Source organism: Hyla sarda, chromosome 1 (genome assembly GCF_029499605.1).
Source record: "Hyla sarda isolate aHylSar1 chromosome 1, aHylSar1.hap1, whole genome shotgun sequence".
Taxonomy (NCBI): domain Eukaryota; kingdom Metazoa; phylum Chordata; class Amphibia; order Anura; family Hylidae; genus Hyla; species Hyla sarda.
In genome coordinates, this window is record NC_079189.1 from 316,641,680 (window position 1) to 316,661,737 (window position 20,058).

General features: G+C 43.0%; 1 protein-coding gene across 2 annotated transcripts in view; it reads left to right on the forward strand.

The window, feature by feature from the left end:
* Nucleotides 1-20,058, forward strand: part of LOC130272539 (paralemmin-2-like) — a 177,154-nt gene that overhangs the window by 82,964 nt on the left and 74,132 nt on the right. For both annotated transcript variants that reach the window (XM_056518388.1, XM_056518396.1), the window contains exon 3: nucleotides 7,277-7,407. In XM_056518388.1, the coding sequence (XP_056374363.1) occupies nucleotides 7,277-7,407 (131 nt within the window). The remainder of the gene's footprint in view (nucleotides 1-7,276; nucleotides 7,408-20,058) is intronic.

Genomic DNA, 20,058 nt, shown 5'->3' on the forward strand with positions numbered 1-20,058 from the left:
GGGGCGTATAACCTTATTAGGATCCAGGATGGAGACGAGTGGAAGATGACTTTTAATACCTGTGATGGCCATTATGAGTTCCTAGGGATGCAGTTTGATCTCTGTAACGCCCCGGAATTTACACTTGCGCTGTGGTATACTTGGATGACATCCTGATCTTCTCGCCCAACTTGGAAGTTCATCGCACTCATGTGCGTCTGGTCCTGAGACGCCTTCAGAGCAACCGCCTCTACGCCAAACTCGAGAAATGTCTCTTCGAGAAGTTCCGTTCCTCGGCTATATTGTCTGTAACCAAGGCCTCCTGAAGCTGTCTTCTGTTCTAACCTGGCTGCAACTTTCTGGTCTGTGGGCTATCCAACGCTTCCTTAGCTCTGCCAACTATTATCTGCAGTTCATTCCGCATTTCTCCACCCTGGTAGCCCCGATTGTGGCTCTTACTAAGAAAGGTGCCAATCTGAAGTCCTGGCCGCCTACAGCAGAAGAAGCTTTTTCTCGTTTGAAGTCAGCATTTGCCTCCTGTCCTGACGAGACCAGACCTGGATAAGCCATTCTGCCTTGAAGTGGATGCCTCTTCTGTAGGTGCCGGAGTAGTTTTGACTCAGAAATCCTCCAAGGGAAAAATTGTGACTTGCGGCTTCTTCTCAAATTTTTTTTTCCTGCAGAGAGGAATTACACCATAGTGATCGGGAACTCTTGGCCATTTAGCTCGCTCTGGAAGAATGGCGTCACTTATTAGAGGGAGCAACTCATCCTATCAATATCTATACGGACCATAAAAATCTTCTTTACTTACAGTCTGCTCAACGACTGAACCCTCAGCAGGCCAGGAGGTCGCTTTTCTTTTCCCAGTTTAATTTTCTCATTCATTTTCGACCTGCATACAAGAACGTCAGAGTGGATTCCCTCTCTCGAGCTTTCAAAGTGATGGGACAGGAACCTATACCTCGTCATATTGTGCTTCCTGATCGTTTGGTATCAGCAGCATCGGTCAATCTTCAGCAAGTTCACCTGGGAAAGACTTTTGTACCAACTCGCTTTATGATGAAGGTGCTTAACTGGGGACATTCTTCCTTATTGGCTGGTCATCCAGGGATACAGAAGTCAACTTTGCTCATCACCCGTCATTACTTGTGGCCACACCTGGAGCGTGATGTTGCTGACTTTTTCCGTTCCTTTACCTGTCTCTGAGTCTCCGTGGACCCACATTGCCATGTATTTCATCACTGATTTGCCGTCCTCCTCTGGTTGCATGTTTTTCTAAGATGGTTCATTTTATACTTATGCCTGGACTTCCTACTGCTCCTCAGTTGGCAGATCAATTTTTCCGTCATATTTTCCACCTGCATGGTCTACCACTTCACATCATTTCTGACAGAGGGGTTCAGTTTGTTTCCAAGTTTTGGCGGGCCCTCAACTTCAAATTGAATTTCTCATCAGCGTACCATCTGCAAACCAACGGCCAGGTGGAGCGGATGAACCAAGTACTTGGAGAGCATCTTCGCCATTTTGTTTCTGTCCGGCAAGACAACTGGTCCGATCTGTTACCCTGGGCTGAATTCTCTTATAATCATTGTGACTCCAAGTCTACAAGTACCTCTCCATTCTTTATTGTTTACGATCATCATCTTCGTCCTCCTCCTCCTCTGCCTGCTTCTACTGGAATACCAGCAGTAGATGTTTTGGTTCAGGACTTTCAAGCTATTTGGCAGGAAACCTGGCGTTCTCTAGCTGTCGCCTCCTCCCGCATGAAGTCCCAGGCTGACAAGAAGAGGAGGTCTCCCCCATTTTTTTCCCCCAGAGTCAAGGTTTGGCTCTCTGTGAAGTATGTCCGTCAGAAGCAACCTGGTTACAAATTGGGTCCGCACTTCTTGGGTCCTTTTAAAGTCCTACGCCGCATCAATCCAGTTGCGTACAAGTTACATCTCCCTCCTTCCCTGCGCATCCCGACCTCCTTCCACGTCTCCCTCCTCAAGCCGTTGGTCCTTAACCGGTTCTCTCCAAAGAACATCTCTCCTACCCCTGTTTCTGGGGCCTCTGATGTGTTGGAAGTCCAGCAAATACTCGCCACCAAGACGATCATTGGGATACGGTACTTCCTGGTTGATTGGAAGGGTTTTGGTCCTGAGGAGAGGTCCTGGGAACCTGTGGAGAACATCTTGTACCGGGATCTGGTGCTCAGATTTCTCCAGCCTAAAAAGAGTGGGAGACTTAAGGGGGGGGGGGGGCTGTTAGGAGTCGCGCCACGTCAGACATGCTGGACTTGGACACACTCCTCCTCCCCTGCCTGGCACTGCCCGTACTGCAATTTGCATCCAGCGATGCGATCACATTCAGCCCTCCGTTCCTCACTTCCCTTGTCATCCCCATGTGCTTCCTGCTTGCCGGCGCGTCCCCTGGATCTGAAATTTTAAGGGACAGTACGCATGTAATTAGTTCTTACTTCCCAATGACCCTCTAAGTACAAGCACTTCCTTTTGACCCTTGACAGATCTTTGTGCCTTATCAGCCTTAGAGAAAGCATTCAGTTTTGTGTCTTGCCTTGCTGTGTATCTGATCTTGTTGCTACGTATCCTGACCTTGCTCCTGTGCCACCTGCCCACTGACCTCTTGCTACATGACCTGACCTTGCTACTGTGCCGCCAGCTCTGACCTCCTGACTGTCCAGACTTCGTGTTGCCTCTTTCTTCCTGTGCCACGTTACACCTCGGCCGCCTGTGTGGACAAGTTGTATCAGGGGTAGTGACCTGAGTGCCGCCTGCTGCAGCAAGTCCATCCCGCTTTGCGGCGGGCTCCGCTCTCTGGTATGGCCCACGTCATCATCCACACAGGTACAGCGGATCCACTTCTTTGTTACAGATCCCAAGTCTAACAACTTGTAAATTACTTGCGCTACTGTGTAGACACGATGTCAGTCTCTCCTTTGTAACTGATTCCTGTAAACTACAGGTTTACATCATCACCTAGCAAATCCTAGCCATTAGATCCCTTACCAATCTGCTCTACTTTCCTTGTTTCTCTTTGTGACCCCTCAATGTAGGTAAATTCATAAACTGTTTAGCTGTTGTAGATTTGTAACTTCCTCTGGCTCACACTACCTGTTTCTGCTGTGTGTTGTGTACATATTCTTTAGTGTGTCCTATGAGATGCATTTTGATATTTACTGTGAGTTTGGGAACAAAATACCTGTGTCACTGATCTATCACTTATAGGACAAAGAGCAGAGCTGGTGCAATGGGATGAGACCCCCTCCTCTTCTGCCAGACAGCTGGGGAAATTTAGGCTGTATTAAAGAGCCATATTAGAGGGAAAATAGGTATAAAGATGGCAGACAGTCTATTCATACCACTTCAACTAGAATAGATATAAATAGAGGTATACACAAAATCCCCTAGATTATTATTTAATAATAGTCTATGCTGCACTGTATGAGCAAATAATAATAATACTTTTTCTGGAGTGCTCCTTTAAAACAGAATGCATCTCTGGTTCTAAGCTTTATATTGATGTTGCTGACTTGGGTGAATCTTTTCTGTTGGCTATTTTTCCCCTCTGGTCTCATGGGCAGGTCTGTATACCTGTCTGTAGCTTAGCATCTGTTGAGAGTCTGAATTAAGTGCATGGAGCATTCCTTTTTGTTATAATAAGGATAATGTGATGCTAAATAGAATAAAAATAGCCCTTAGCATCTGATTGCTATGACAGAAAACAACAAAACAATAGATATAGAATAAAGTGGTTTTCTATATTTTAATACCATGTTACCATTTTTCGGTTCAAAATGCTGTTTTATAAATCTTTCTAATGTAGCATAATAGCGGTTAGAGCTCTGTTTATCTGATACAGAACTCCAAATCTCCTGTATAACCATAAAGTTTGTGGCTGCTTCCTCTAGCTATCTCGAGCAGTGGCTTGGTAGCTTACTGCCTACTGGTTTATTATTGATATATATATATATATATATATATATATATATATATATATATATATATATATATTTATTCGAGTATAAGCCGACCTGAATATAAGCCGAGGCCCCTAATTTTACCCCAAAATCCCAGGAAAAGTTATTGACTCGAGTATAAGCCTAGGGTGGTAAATACATCATCCCCCCTGTCATCATCCAGACCCCCGTCATTAACACCCTCATCATCATCACCGCCTGTCATCATCCCACGCCCCCCCTTCATCATCCCCTTGTCATCATCCCACACCCCCCCTTCATCATCCCCTTGTCATCATCCCACACCCCCCCTTCATCATCCCCTTGTCATCATCCCACAGCCCCCTTCATCATCCCCTTGTCGTCATCCCACACCCCCCCCTTCATCATCCCCTTGTCATCATCCCACACCCCCCTTCATCATCCCCTTGTCATCATCCCACACCCCCTGCATCATCCCCTTGTCATCATCCCCACCCCCTTCATCATCCCCTTGTCATCATCCCACACCCCCCTTCATCATCCCCCTGTCATCATCCCACACCCCCCCCTTCATCATCCCCTTGTCATCATCCCACACCCCCCTTTCATCATCCCCCTGTCATCATCCCACCCCCCCTTCATCATCCCCCTGTCATCATCCCCCTGTCATCACCCCACACACCCCCTTCATCATCCCCTTGTCATCATCCCACCCCCCTTCATCATCCCCTTGTCATCATCACCACATGTCATCCCCCCCCCCCTTCATCATCACCGCTTGTCAATGTCTGATACAGTGGTCTTCAACCTGCGGACCTCCAGAGGTTTCAAAACTACAACTCCCAGCAAGCCCGAGCAGCCATCGGCTGTCCGGGCTTGCTGGGAGTTGTAGTTTTGAAAAATCTGGAGGTCCGCAGGTTGAAGACAACTGCGGCCTTCGAAATCATCCAGTCCCCCCCCCCTCCCCTCTCTCACCCCCTTTAGATTTGTACTCACCTCTGCTCGGCGGGACGTTAGGGTGCGCTGGTCCGGTGCTGCAGGACTGTCCGGTGGGGAGGTCGTCCGGTGGGATAGTGGTTCCGGGCTGCCATCTTCTCTCGCTTCGGGCCGGAATAGAGGCGTTGCCTTGACGACGACGCAGAGGGACGTTGGTAATGAACGTCCCTCTGCGTCGTCATCAAGGCAACGTGACTATTCTGGGGCCGGGCCCGAAGCGCAGAGAAGAGGCCCCCTGGTGAAGATGGCAGCCTGGAACCACTATCCCACCGGACGACCTCCCCACCGGACAGTCCTGCAGCACCGGACCATCGCACCCTAATGTCCCGCCGAGCGGAGGTGAGTACAGAACTAAAGGGGGTGAGAGGGGGGCTGGATGATGTCGAAGGCCGCAGTGGTCTTCAACCTGCGGACCTCCAGAGGTTTCAAAACTACAACTCCCAGCAAGCCCGGGCAGCCATCGGCTGCTGGGAGTTGTAGTTTTGAAAGATCTGGAGGTCCGCAGGTTGAAGACCACTGAGGGCGGAGAGTTTACTCGAGTATAAGCCGAGGGGGGGGGGGGTTTCAGCACGAAAAACCATGCTGAAAAACTTTGCTTATACTCGAGTATATACGGTAAACATCAGACCCACCTAGTGGTGACTGTATATTACTAGAATTTTATCATTTATCTTTATGACTATGCAACAGATCAATGATTTACATTAGTCAGCACATAACCCTGGACCTATGCAGATTTAAAAAATATATATAATTTGTTTTGATATATAGATATTCACATTAAGCCTTACTGCATGTAAAATGTGTGAAAATATTAGTAGACTGTAGAGGAAAATTTATAAAAATTCGTTATTAGATCATCATTTACTTTTAAAGAGGGACTATTGTAGGAAAGTAATATAAACTGAAATCATTTTTGTGTGTAGAGTTGCTCTCACTGTTTCCAAATGCTAACCTTACTAGCATATTTTTTTCATCATTCTATAAACTAGAAATTATTATTATAATAGAAAAAAGAGTATTTCCTTTCCAAACAGCAAAAGGTTAACAGTCTATGCCGAATTCCTGTGCAGTGTTGTCATGGTAACTTACTTTCACTGTTATTTTAAAGCTTAAGGGGCTGTAATTAAAGGAGGTAAACAAAAAATGCTAAAATAGTTGTCACAAATGTTGAGCATTAGAAAACTAGCAAATAATCTATACTGCATAAAGTGCCAAATAATAGCATATTTGTTATTGTAAGGGTATAACTTGGCTTTTTTTTTTTTTTTTTTTTTTAATGGTGCATGCTTTCATTCTTATGCAAAACAATTAAAACGCATGATACAAAAACAACAGTTTGAAAGAATATGTGTATAGATATATAAGGTCTGGGCATAATTTATCCATCTCAATGAGCCAGGATACAAATATGTAAGGAGGGTGAGAACTGGAGAATATTGTAAAGAATGTCTGCCTTCCATCTATGCCCTGTTTTGCTGTTCTTATATATCAAAATATGCTGTTGGAATATTTTTTGTGTAAACTATACCTGGTGCATAGGTTTAGTGAATTTGTATTGCATTTATATTGTGTATATAGTTATGGTTTTGGAAGTTAGACAACATGGTGTTGGGGAATTCCAGCCTCATGTGCCATGCTGCTACTAGGAAGAAAGCAGAAGCTAACATGGGAGGGGGGTGCTGTAGGTGGAAGCTGATTGGTGTATGTGGCTATTTGTTGAACGGTCCACGTGCTCACATAAAACTGAGGATATTTCCTCCAGAACTGTGTTCTGTGTTTCACATGCAGTGATAGAGCCTGGCCTGTCAAAAACGCTTGGTGGAGCAGCAATGAGGATAGCATAAGTGGTGCTGGCATTGAGAGAGTAAAAAGTGGTGAGTTGCTAGAGCTGTCTGGCCTTCAACATTAGATGATTGCTAAGTGTCTGATGGCTTGTAGAGATATGACACTATTCCTACCTAGTCAGAAGGCCATTGGAGGTGAGTGTGAGACTGGCAGTGTAAGATTAAGTAGAGAAATGTGCCTACCCTGAAAGTGAGAGTGAGCAGCTTGGAATGAGACCCCTATGATTCAACAAGACTACAAAGTACCTGGAAGAAGAGACAACTGAAACAGTCAGAAGCTCTTGAGCCTTAGTTTTGATTACTTGGGAGCCCATGTTGAAAAAGTTTGAGGATAGAGATCCCTGGTTGCAAAACCAAAGATGTTTAGGGTATACCAGCTTTGGATAAAGCTTTTTAATGCATAGACTGGACTCTGCAAGGAGCGGAGAGACAAAATGGACAGTTTTTCATAAAGGTTATTTTCCTTTGATTCACATTTTAAAATATGTCTAACCTACTGTCTTTTTTACAGTCTAAATCACTTAGAGAAAAATGGCTTATGCAGGGAGCACCGGCTGGCTCCGTGGAAGAGGAAGAGGCTAGAAGGAGACAATGTGAGGAGGATGAAGAGAAGTTAAAGCTACTTGAAGAAAATATCCAAAGGTACGTGCTGTGTTGTATAAACTATGTGTTTCTGTTATCATAATCAAAATTATAGAAAATGTGATTGTTTGTGAACAGCATAAAAATGATACCTAACTATTGGCCTTATATGGGCTCTGTGGACTGCACATGCTTTCTTATATAACCTTTGTCTATTAAGAAATAATACATATGGACCATCCTTTTTGATAAAGACTTCCTAATGCTTACCTAAGCAGAGTGGGCTCCTGTTCAAGAACTACCCAAACAGTTTATCCTGTCATTGCGTTCTTTAAAAGATGGGCCAACTATTTTACATGGGTCTAAATAAGGCAGATGATACATTGTCGATCACTGTTTTAAAAAAAATTGATTTTCTGGGACAGATATAGCAAAATTAATCCTAGATTATTGTCTAAGAGCCAGAAAGTAACATGTGGGTGGAAAGGCTGCATACTTTCTGGGTGCTTATAGACCTTTATTAAGAGCTCCTGCTGCAGCCAGCACCACACTTTTTTGTCAGAATAGATGCAGTGGCTCAATCTGCCTGAAAACAAATCTATCTGGTGTTCCCATAACAACCAATCACAGCTCTGCTTTTACATTTTAACAAGATCTGATAAAATGAATGCTGAGACTGTTCTGGTTTCAGGAAGTTTGATAAATCTTGGCCAATGTCATCTTGTTGCACTAGACTCCTCACCCATTCACCCTCACCCTTCCATGTGTGAACCAAATGCTTAAATCACAAGCCAAGCAAAAATACACTGCTCAAAAAATATAGGGTACACTAAGATAACGCATCCTAGATCTGAATGAATGAACTAATCCTATGAAATACTTTCATCTTTACATAGTTGAATGTGCTGACAACAAAATTACACAAAAATGATCAATGGAAATCAAATTTATCAACCCATGGAGGTCTGGATATGGAGTCACACTCAAAATCAAAGTGGAAAACCACACTACAGGCTGATCCAACTTTGATGTAATGTCCTTAAACAAGTCAAAATGAGGCTCAGTAGTGTGTGTGGCCTCCTCATGATCATATGACCTCCCTACAATGCCTGGGCATGCTTCTGATGAGGTGGCGGTCTCCTGAGGGATGTCCACCAGACCTGGACTAAAGCATCCACCAACTCCTGGACAGTCTGTGGTGCAACGTGGCATTGGTGGATGGAGCAAGACATGATGTCCCAGATGTGCTCAATCGGATTCAGGTCTGGGGAACAGGTGGGCCAATCCATAGCATCAATGCCTTCCTCTTGCAGGAACTGCTGACACACTCCAGCCACATGAGGTCTAGCATTGTCTTGCATTAGGAAGAACCCAGGGCCAACCGCACCAGCATATGGTCTCACAAGGGGTCTGAGGATCTCATCTCGGTACCTAATGGTAGTCAGGCTACCTCTGGCAAGCACATGGATGGCTGTGCGGCCCCCCAAAGAAATGCCACCCCACACCATTACTGACCCACCGCCAAACCGGTCATGCTGGAGGATGTTGCAGGCAGAAGGATGTTCTCCACGGCATCTCCAGACTCTGAATCTGTGAAGAGCACAGGGTGCCAGTGGCGAATTTGCCAATTTTGGTGTTCTCTGGCAAATGCCAAACGTCCTGCACGGTGTTGAGCTGTAAGTTCAACCCCCACCTGTGGATGTCAAGCCCTCATACCACCCTCATGGAGTCTGTTTCTGACCGTTTGAGTGGACACATGCACATTTGTGGCCTGCTAGTGGTCATTTTGCAGGGCTCTGGCAGTGCTCCTCCTTGCACAAAGACAGAGGTAGCGGTCCTGCTGATGGGTTGTGTGGCCTCCTTCACGTCTCCTGGTAGTGCCTCCATGCTCTGGACACTATGCTGACAGACACAGCAAACCTTCTTGCCACAACTCGCATTGTTGTGCCTGGATGAGCTGCACTACTTGAGCCACTTGTGTGGGTTGTAGACTCATGCTACCACTAGAGTGAAAGCACCGCCAGCATTCAAAAGTGACCAAAACATCAGCCAGCTAGGAACTGAGAAGAGGTCTGTGGTCACCACCTGCAGAATCACTCCTTTATTGGGGGTGTCATGCTAATTGCCTATAATTTCCACCTGTTGTCTGTTCCATTTGCACAACAGCATGTGAAATTGATTGTCAATCAGTGTTGCTTCCTGAGTGGACAGTGTGATTTCACAGAAGTGTGATTGACTTGGAGTTACATTGTGTTGTTTAAGTGTTCCCTTTATGTTTTTTGAACAGTGTACTATGTTCTTTTTGGCACATAACCAATAATCTAAATTTAAAAAACACTTACAACCTCTTCTTGCTAACTGAATGTATAACATTGAGGGGCAGCAAGATGTCACAATACACAGGGTTAGTTGGAGTCTGTATTGGTACTTAGGCCTCTATAGGGTCCGTATGTAGGCAAAAATGATATTATTGATACATGCATCCTGCACCAGCAAACATGTTTCTGGTCCTCCGAGGCTCTAATCTGTGTGCTTTTTAATTCTGACCTGCTCTTCTCTTGGCGTTGCATAAGAAATATACTCAAAAACTGCACCAAACTGTTTGTGTACCTAGTCGTATTCATCTATTTTACCTGTTGGGGACCACGGCCGCTATTTTACCTTTTGGGGACCTGTACGCCTGTGGGAATTTCGATCCCAGCCGCTAGCCGGACGCAAATGCTTGGGGGGGGGGGGGGTGTCTTGAGCTGATCGGGTCTCTGATGACCAGATAGCCTGGAAAATAGGGATGATCCATCCTGAAAGATAGGAGTGAGGGGCAGGGGTGCAACCTCCTCCTATCCCCTGCGATTGGCTGTTCAGGGTTGACCGGCAAATCACAGGGGTGGGGTGAACTTTCATTTCACCCGCTCTGCCCACCCCTGGATGTCGGGGCAGAGCGGGGGAAAGATGGCGGCGATGGTGCAGCGGGGGACCGGCGGCAGTTACCTCCGGCGCAGGGACCACGACCGGCAGCTGACAGATGCAGCTGTGAAGATCGCCGTAAAGTGATGTTCACAGCTGTATCTGGGAGTTTCAAAACTACAACTCCAAGCATGCCCAGAAAGCCTTTGGCTGTCTGGGCATCCTTGGTGTTGTAGTTTTGCAACATCTGGAGGGCCACAGTTTGGAGACCACTGTCCTTCCAGCTTCCAGCTTACAACTCTCAGCATGCCCAGACAGTCCAGGCATGCTGGGAGTTGTAGTTTTGTAACATCTGGCCCTTCAGATGTTGCAGAACTACAACTCCCAGCATGCCTTGACAGTCTCAGCATGCTGGGAGTTGTAGTTTTACAACATCTGGAAGGGCACTGTTTGGAGACCCCTATACAGTGGTGTCCAAACTGTAGTGCTCCAGATGTCAATTCAAAGCATGCCGAGACTGTCCAGGCATGCTGGCCCTTGAGATGTTGCCGAACTACAACTCCCAGCATGCCTGGGCAATCTGGGCATGCTTGGAGTTGAAATTTTGCAACATCTGGAGGGCTACAGTTTGGAGACCACTACACAGTGGTCTCCAAACTGTTCTCCCCCAGTTGTTGCATAACTACATCTCCAAACATGCCCTTTGGCTGTCTTGGTATGCTGGGAGTTGTAGTATTGCGACAACTGGAGGCACACTGGTTGGGAAACATTGTCTGTTTCCTAACTCAGTGTTTCCTAACCCGTGTACCTCCTGCTGTTGCAAAACTATAACTCCCAGCATGCACTGACAGACCATCCATGCTGGGAGTTGTAGTTTTGCAACAGCTGGAGGCACATGGGTTGGGAAACACTGAGTTAGGGAACAGACAGTGGAGCAGAAACACTGCGGTAGTCTGTTACCTAACTCAGTGTTTCCCAATCCCAACCAGTGTGCCTCTAGCTGTTGCATAACTACAACTCCAAGCACGCACGGTCTGTCAGTTCATGCTGGGAGTTGTAGTTTTGCCCCCCCACCCTACAGGGTACATTCACATGGGTGGGGGTTTACAGCAAGTTTCCCGCTTCAAGTTTGAGCAAATTTTCCGCTGCAGCGGGAAACTCACTGTAAACCCCTGCCCGTGTGAATGTACCCTAAAAACACTACACTAACCCTAAATAAAGAGTAAAACACTACATATACACTACACCCTTACACTGTCGCCCCTCACCCCCCCCCCCCCCAAAATGGAGCCTCCAGCTGTTGCAAAATAACAACTCCCAGTATTGCCATTGACTGTCCAGGCATGTTGGGAGTTTTGCAACAGCTGGAGGCTCCATTTTGGAAAAACTGACACTGTTTGGGGAAAACTGACGTACTCAAATGCGCATGGCGCTCTCTCACTTCAGAGCCCTGTCGTATTTCAAGGAAACAGTTTAGGGCCACATATGGGGTATTTCTGTACTCGGGAAAATTTACTCTACAAATTTTTGGTGGCTTTTTCTCCTTTTACCCCTTATGAAAAGGCAAAGTTGGGGTCTACACCAGCCTGTTAGTGTAATTTTTTTTTATTTTTTACACTAACATGCTGGTGTTGCCCCATACTTTTCATTTCATAAGAGGTAAAAGGAAAAAAAGACCCCCAAAATTTGTAACACAATTTCTCCCAAGTATGGAAATACCCCATATGTGGACATAAAATGCTCTGTGGGTGCACAACAAGGCTCAGGAGTGAGAGTGCACTATGTACATTTGAGGCCTAATTTGGTGATTTCCACAGGGGTGGCTGCTGGTTACAGCGGTTCTGACATAAACGCAAAAAAATAAATACCCACATGTGACCCCATTTTTGGAAACCACACCCCTCATGGAATGTAATAAGGGGTATAGTGAGCCTTAACACCCCACCAGTGGGGTGTAAATGCTCACTGCAAGCCTTGTTACGTTCCTTTAGGGGTGTACTTTCTCAGATAGTTGCCATGTGGGGTGTTTTTTTACTGTTCTGGCATCATGGGGGCTTCCTAAATGAGACATGCCCCACAAAAAACATTTCAGCCAAATTTGCTTTCCAAAAGCCGAATGTAGCTCCTTCCCTTCTGAGCCCTCTAGTGCACCCGCAGATCACTTTACATCCACATATGATATATTTCCTTACTCAAGAGAAATGGGGTTTGAAATCTGGGGGGACATTTTCACCTATTACCCCTTGTGAAAATGAAAAATTTAGGGTAACGTAAGCATTATAGTGAAAAAAATAAAATTTTTCATTTTCCCGTCCAACTTTCTTGAAAATTTGTCAAACACCTGTGGGGTGTTAAGGTTCACTGTACCACTTGTTACTTTCTTTGAGGGGTGTAGTTTCCCAAATATTATGCCATGTGGGGTGTTCTTAGCTGTTCTGGCACCATAGGGGCTTCCAAAATGTGACATGCCCCGCTAAAACCATTTCAGCAAAATTCACTCACCAAAATCCCATGGTTGCTCCTTACCTTCTGAGCCCTCTTCTGCGCCCGCCGAACACTTGAAACAAACACATGAGGTATTTCCTTACTCGAGAGAAATTGGGTTACACATTTTGGGGGGGGGGGGAGGCTTTTTCTCCTTTTACCCTATGTTAAAAAAAATGTGGGTCTACAAGAACATGTTTTTGTAAAAAATGAAGATTTTGAACTTTCTCCTTCACCTTGCTGCTATTCCTGTGAAACACCTAAAGGGTTAACAAACTTTCTGAATGTCATTTTGAATACATTGAAGGGTGCAGTTTTCATAATGTGGTCCATTATGCGGTATTTCTAACATAAAGACCCTCAAATTCACTTCAAAACTGAACTGGCCCCTAAAAAATTCAGAAATTTACTTGAAAAATTGGAAAATTGCTGCTGAACTTTGAAGCCCTCTGATGTCTTCAAAAAGTAAAAACATGTCAACTTTATGATGCCAACATAAAGTAGACATATTGTATATGTGAATCAATATATAATTTATTTGGAATGTCCATTTTCCTTACAAGCAGAGAGCTTCAAAGTTAGAAAAATGCTAAATTTTCAAATTTTTCATGAAATTTTGGCATTTTTCACCAAGAAATGATGCAAGTATCGACGTAAATTTACCACTAACATAAAGTAGAATATGTCACGAAAAAAACATTCTCTGAATCAAATTCATAAGTACAAGCATCCCAGAGTTATTAATGCTTAAAGTGACAGTGGTCAGATGTGCAAAAAATGCCCTGGTCCTTAGGGTCAAAATGGGCTTGGTCCCCAAGGGGTTAAAGCTTTTTAACAGGTATGTGTTCTCCTTATGGAAATCCTGCAAAAGTAGGACAAATTTGCAGTGTACCTCAAATGTTGATGACAACCACATCTCCTGCCAGCGGTAGGGTGAATATATTAGTTGTGTAAACAACCTTACAATTCTAAAAGCCTTTCCTGCAAAAAGCTGGTGTCATACAGTTGCCTAGGCAACCAGGCCTGTTGCTTTTTTAGCTGCTTCTTCTATTTTAAAGGGTTTGTCCAATGACAAGCCATTTTTTACTTTCATAAACTGTCTGGTTTAAAAAATGGTTCCAGAGGTTGGACTCCCACTGTTTTATGAGAACTCTAGGGATCTTTAGTTTCTATTTTTAGAAACGCGAATAGGAGTGTCAAAATATTAGCCAAAGACATTAATTCACAAATCTGCAACACCTGAACATACCTTAAAGAGGTACTCCGGTAAAAAAAAACTTTGTTTTAAATAAACTGGTGCCAGAAAGTTAAACAGATTTGTAAATTACTTCTATAAAAACAAAAAAAATCTTAATCCTTCCACTACTTATTAGCGGCTGTATACTACAGAGGAAATTCTTTTCTTTTTGGATTTCATTTCTGTCACGACCAGTGCTCTCTGCTGAGGTGTCAGCAGAGAGCACTGTGGTAACGACAGAAAAGAAATCTAAAAAGAAAAGAATTTCCTCTGTAGTATATATATATATATATATATATATATATATATATATATAGTACTGGAAGGATTAAGATTGTTTTAATAGAAGTCATTTACAAATCTGTTAAACTTTCTGCCATCAGTTAATTTAAACAAAAAAAAGTTTTCCACTGGAGTACCCCTTTAAGTCTATCCCTATGTCAGTGGTTTCCGACCATACTGGGAACCCCTAAAGGTACTCCTGCCTCAAAGAAGCATGGAATATGGATGGGTAAGGCATATTATAATTCTGTAAATGTTCCTTTAGCTGGCTGCTGCCTGTTGTAAAAGTAACAGGTCATGTTGCTGAATTTAAGGAAAAAGGAACTTTTTGGTTTCAGCATACTCAAACAAAAGGTTTAGAACCCAGCCGTAAACCCTGTGCTGAAATGAATTACCACTGTCAGATGCCTGTGATCTCCATATGACTGTCTGATACATTGTGAAGTGCTTTAGTGACTATAACAGCCTGCCTACATTACACTGCCCACGCCAGCAAATGCATTCTGCCAACAGTTTAAAGTGCTATTCCAGGATTTCTTTTTTTTATTTGACTATGCTACAGGGGCTGTAAAGTTAGTGTAGTTCCTAAATAGTGTCTGTACCTGTGTGTGACGGTTTTCTCACAATTCTTCTGTGATTTTTACTCCAATATTTATTTTTACCAGCATACAAAATGACTGTTGTGTCAGATTTTTCCCGGGTCAATGCGGCCGAGACCTGACTCACTAGTCAGCTGATGACAGGGAGCCTGTCTGCTTCAATGGGTGGAGAGATCAATCTGCAACTAATGCAACAGTTGTAGGCACCCTGATTGAAAACCACAGGTCTGTTTAATGGATGAAGCTCATTTATGTTTCAATGGGTGGGGTGGCTGATGTGTGGGAGGGAGGAAAATGGAATTATGGGATTTGTAGGCAAAAAAGATAAAATCAAGCAGGAAATGCCAGTTCACAAAAAGCTAGCCACAGTATTATGGTAATCTCATAACATAGCCATTTAGCCCCAAGACAAGCGCAGATCCTTCCTAAGCATGTCCATTACTGTCTGCCAGGTACGTACTAAAATCTCCTTATGGTGGATAACCCCTTTAAACTCTCACTCGCCAGATATGAAGGTTTATTCCACAGTGTGCAGCTCATTGTTTCCAAATGCAAAACAATGCACTTGGGAAGCAGGCCTCCTCTCTATGAGTATTGTATTGGCAGTTCTTTGTTAGCCAGGATTTCAAAAAAGAAAGATTCAGCGGTAGTGATTTCTGACTGCCTCAAAATGAGTCAGTGAGCAGTGAACAGTGTGGTCAGGCGGCAGGGAAAGTAAGATGAATGCTTGGTTCATTAGCTAGAGGTATAACTAGTAGGAAGAGGGAGATTGTAATCCCATTGTAGTGAGATCACATCTGAAATACTGGGTTTATTTTTTTCCCACTTCAAATTTTTTTGTTTACACTTTTTTTTAGTCCCCGTATGGTATTATTATACCAAATATTATATAGCTCAATGCAGTACATATGTATGTTTATAAAAGCTAAACTCTATTGGACAACAGACACACTCTATCATTAGAAGACTGCAGGCAGCCACGGTGGCTGGGGTAAAGGCTTGGGCTGCTGTGACAATGGATCTGCTGTCCGGGATGACATCACAGAAAGGAGATTCAGACCACTGCACCACCAGTGACAGCTACAACGGTCGTTTACATGCCGCTGTCAGCTTTGACAGCGGCTTATAAACATTTAAAAGCCATAAGCAGGGAAAATCAACTGGGGACCACTGGTTATGGAGCATGATTGAGTCCTGAGCCTGTGTTATACACTCTTGAGATACACAGGGTGAGCATACTTGTTATCTGTTGTCAAGAGGTTAATAAGAACCAAAAACAAGGGGGCAAAATCTAAGGCTAAATGGGATGTAGTATAAAGTAGTAAACGTTTTGAACAAACTACTAGTATATGTGGTTGCTAAATCCACAGTAAGTTAATATAAAGCTGCCTGGAATAAGTAAATATCCTCAGAAAAAAATTATATTGGGGCAGTTTAGCTGGATCAGGTCATGAGTCTATGTTTCTGTCATACTCAATAGTAAACTTACCTCAGCTGTCTAATGGGCACAAAGGATCAGCGTATTAAATAAATTATGGGGGTGCAAGTTCACATGACGCAAAATTCCTGCACTTAAAGGGGTAGTCTGGTGGAAAACAATTTTTTTTTTAAAATAAACTGGTGCCAGAAAGTTAAACAGATTTGTAAATTACTTAGATTTAAAAATCTTAACCCTTCCAGTACTTATCAGCTGCTGTATGCTCTACAGGAAATGATTTTCTTTTTTAATTTCTTTTCTGTCTAACCACAGTCCTCTCTGCTGACACCTCTGTCCAGAGCAGGAGCAAATCCTCATAGCAAACCTATTCTGCTCTGGACAGTTCCTGACATGGACAGAGGTGTCAGCAGAGAGCACTGTGGTCAGACAGAAAATAAATTCAAAAAGAAAAGAACTTCCTCTGTAGCATACAGCAGCTGATAAGTACTGGAAGGATTAAGATTTCAAATAGAATTCATTTACAAATCTGTTTAACTTTCTGGCACCAGTGAAAAATATTTTTCACTGGATTACCCCTTTAACCCCTTTAATCTATACAGATCATGGCATTTAAACACTAAATGCCGCGATTCTCTGGTGTCTGGCGGTCCCATAGCCCCCTGCGATGTAATCGCGGGGGGATGATATGGGTTGCTAGGGAAGCCCGAGGTCTTACCTGTTCCTCGGCGTCTTCCCTGACTCTGAGATGGCTTAAGGCTCACTAAGGCAGCCCTTAGCAATTGAGCACAGATTTCATAGATCAATGTAATGCAATAGCATTACATTGATCTATGTAAGCCATCTGATAATGACTTATGATAGGCCTTAGGGGGGCCAAAAATTGTGTATAAAAAAAATGTTTTTAAAAATATATTTTAAAAAAACTCCTAATAAAAACCCCTAATAAAAATTCAAATCACCTTTTCCCATTTTTAAAAAATAAAACACTGTACAAACCAAAAAAATGCACATATTTGGTAACGCCGCGTGCGTAATTGTCCAAACTATTAAGTTCTTATGTTTCTGATCCTGCACGGGGAATGGCATAAATGCAAAAAAAAACAACAAAAAAAACGTTACATTACAACCCCAAAAAAATGTAATAAAAGTGATCAAAAAAACTGAACTACACAAAAGAACTACACAAAACTACAGCTCATGGCGCAAAAAGCAAACCCTAAGCTCTGTAGGTAGAAAAATAAAAAAGTTATAGGGGTCAGAACATGGTAATGAACAAAGTTTTTTTTTTTTTTTAATATATTTCAAGGTGTAAATAGTTTTACAATAAAACAAAACAATTTTGTAGGGCAATAATTTTTTCGCATTTCTAAATACAGTAAATCTAATATTACATATTTATTCTATGAATCATACTGACCCATAGAATAAATATGTAATATCAGATTTACCGTATTTTGAAAAGCGAAAAAATTATTGCCCTACAAAATTGTGCAGTTCCATATTGTTTTTGATTTTGCCTTGCATATAAGTTTTTTTCTGGCTTTGTAATACATTGTATGATAAAAAAAAAAAGTGAATAATTGGAAAGTCCAACTCTTCGCGCAGAAAATAAGCCCTAATACAACTTTGTCAGTTTAAAAGCAAAAAAGTTATGGGTCTTAGAATGTAAGGAGGAAAAAAAAAAGGGGGCCAGAAATCAAAATTTGGCCACAGGCTCATGACTATATTCCCTGAATTGTAAATAATATTGGTAAATACCATCAGTTAGCCAAAATGAAAGGCTTGTAAAGCATTGGTCCTTCAAAATACCCCATGCAAATGATTTCTGGTATGCCAGCTTGAGCATGCACTTTCTACATCTGCCAATATCCTCATCCCTCTGTGCAGCCTCACTGCATAGGGTGAGTCACGGTAATGTAGGATCCTACAGGTAGAGCCTTCAATTCAGTTTAACTTCTTAATTGGATATCATGGAATTAAGCTTTTTACAAATTACTGTGCCAGGATCCAAAGAGCAGTTGTGACCCAAATTTTGCCCCGAGCCTTGTGGATCTTTATACTTCAATCTATATAGAAGGTCAGATATTAAAAGTTGCATGCAACATAGCTGACACTGCTATATACTATAGTATATTGCTGGCTTCTCAGGTGAAGCTGTAACGCTCATTTGGTTTATACTGTATACAAAAAACTGTAAAATACTAATGCGGAAACTTATATGAGCTAATTCCACCTGACACTCTTGGTTATTAAAGGGGTACTCCAGCGCTAAGATATCTTATCCCCTATCCAAAAGGAGAGGGGATAAGATGCATGATCGCGGGGGTCCCGCTGCTGGGGACCCCCGTGATGTTGCATGCAGCACCCCGGTTACAATCAGTAATCAGACCAGTAATCAGACCCAGAGCAAACATGCTCCGGGGACTGATTTTAATGGGGTGCTGCGTGCAAGATCATGGGGGTCCCCAGCGGCGGGACCCCCGCGATCAGGAATCGTATCCCCTATCCTTTGGATAGGGGATAAGATGTCTTAGCGCTGGAGTACCCCTTTAACTGTTGGATCTAGGGCTTCCTGTCCATAAGTGTCTAATGTCAGTTTAAATATGTATATTCTTATGCAGTACATGTTAAGTAAGTACATATTAATCCATATGTTCTAAAAATGAAAGAAGCTATTGTATCATTATTCCAAAACATTTCACATGTAATACCTTTCCTTTTCCCCGTGGATATTTATTGTCTAACCAAAGCTTCACTGGTTTCCTATGAGAATTGCAGCATAGTCATCCTCTTTATGTTCTTATCTTCATGGAATGGAACAAAACCAATGTTAACTAAGGGCTCTTTCACATTACTGTCAGCCCCTGTTAATAAATGTCTTCATCAATCTGTTTGATCATTTTTCAAACAGTTTGCAAACGGCTGTAAAAGAATCCCATTTTTTTTTTTTTTACAATCCTTTATCACCCGTTTGCACCCGTTTGCTTGCAGTATTTTTTCTCCCGTCAAAAATAACAGGATAGAAGTGAATATTCTAAATGTAATGTTGGCACCCGTTTTTTCCAATCTGTTTTTAATCTGTTATTACTTCTGAGCATGCTCAGAAAAGGCTGGAACCAGGATGTAGCCAGACCAAAATTAAAAAGGAAAATAAACGGATTAAAAACTGATGCAACAGGATGCTGCTTAATGGCATCCTTTTGCATCAGTTTGAATCCGGTTGTTAATATGGTCCGTTTAGCAGCAATGACGGGAGAGTAACGGAATGGGAGACAACGGCCGCATGAACCTAACCTGATATGTTGGGGAATTCCCTGATGTATACCTCCGACAGACACTGCAATACACAAAATGGGATTTAAGGAGTTGTTTAAAGTAAACCTGTCGCCAACAAAAACTTTTTATGTAATGTAGATAATACCATTATATGTATATTTGTAATATACATTGATTAAAAAATGTGTATATTTTGGGGTGAAAAAATGCTCTCCCTGCATCTATTGCCTGTGTCTCTCTATGAGAAGTCCAAATACAGGAAGTGAGAGAAGGAGAAGCAGGGCTCTGTGCAGGCTCCTGGCTTGTCAATGATCCTGCTGTGTGGGCCAGGAGTGTGTCATAGAGCCTCAGAGTGCTGAGCCCTGCTTGTCCTCAGTGTACACAGAGCCCTGCTTGTCCTCAGTGCACAGACCCCTGCTTGTCCTAAGTGCACAGACCCCTGCTTGTCCACCCTCACTTCCTGTATTCGGACTCCTCATAGAGACACACAA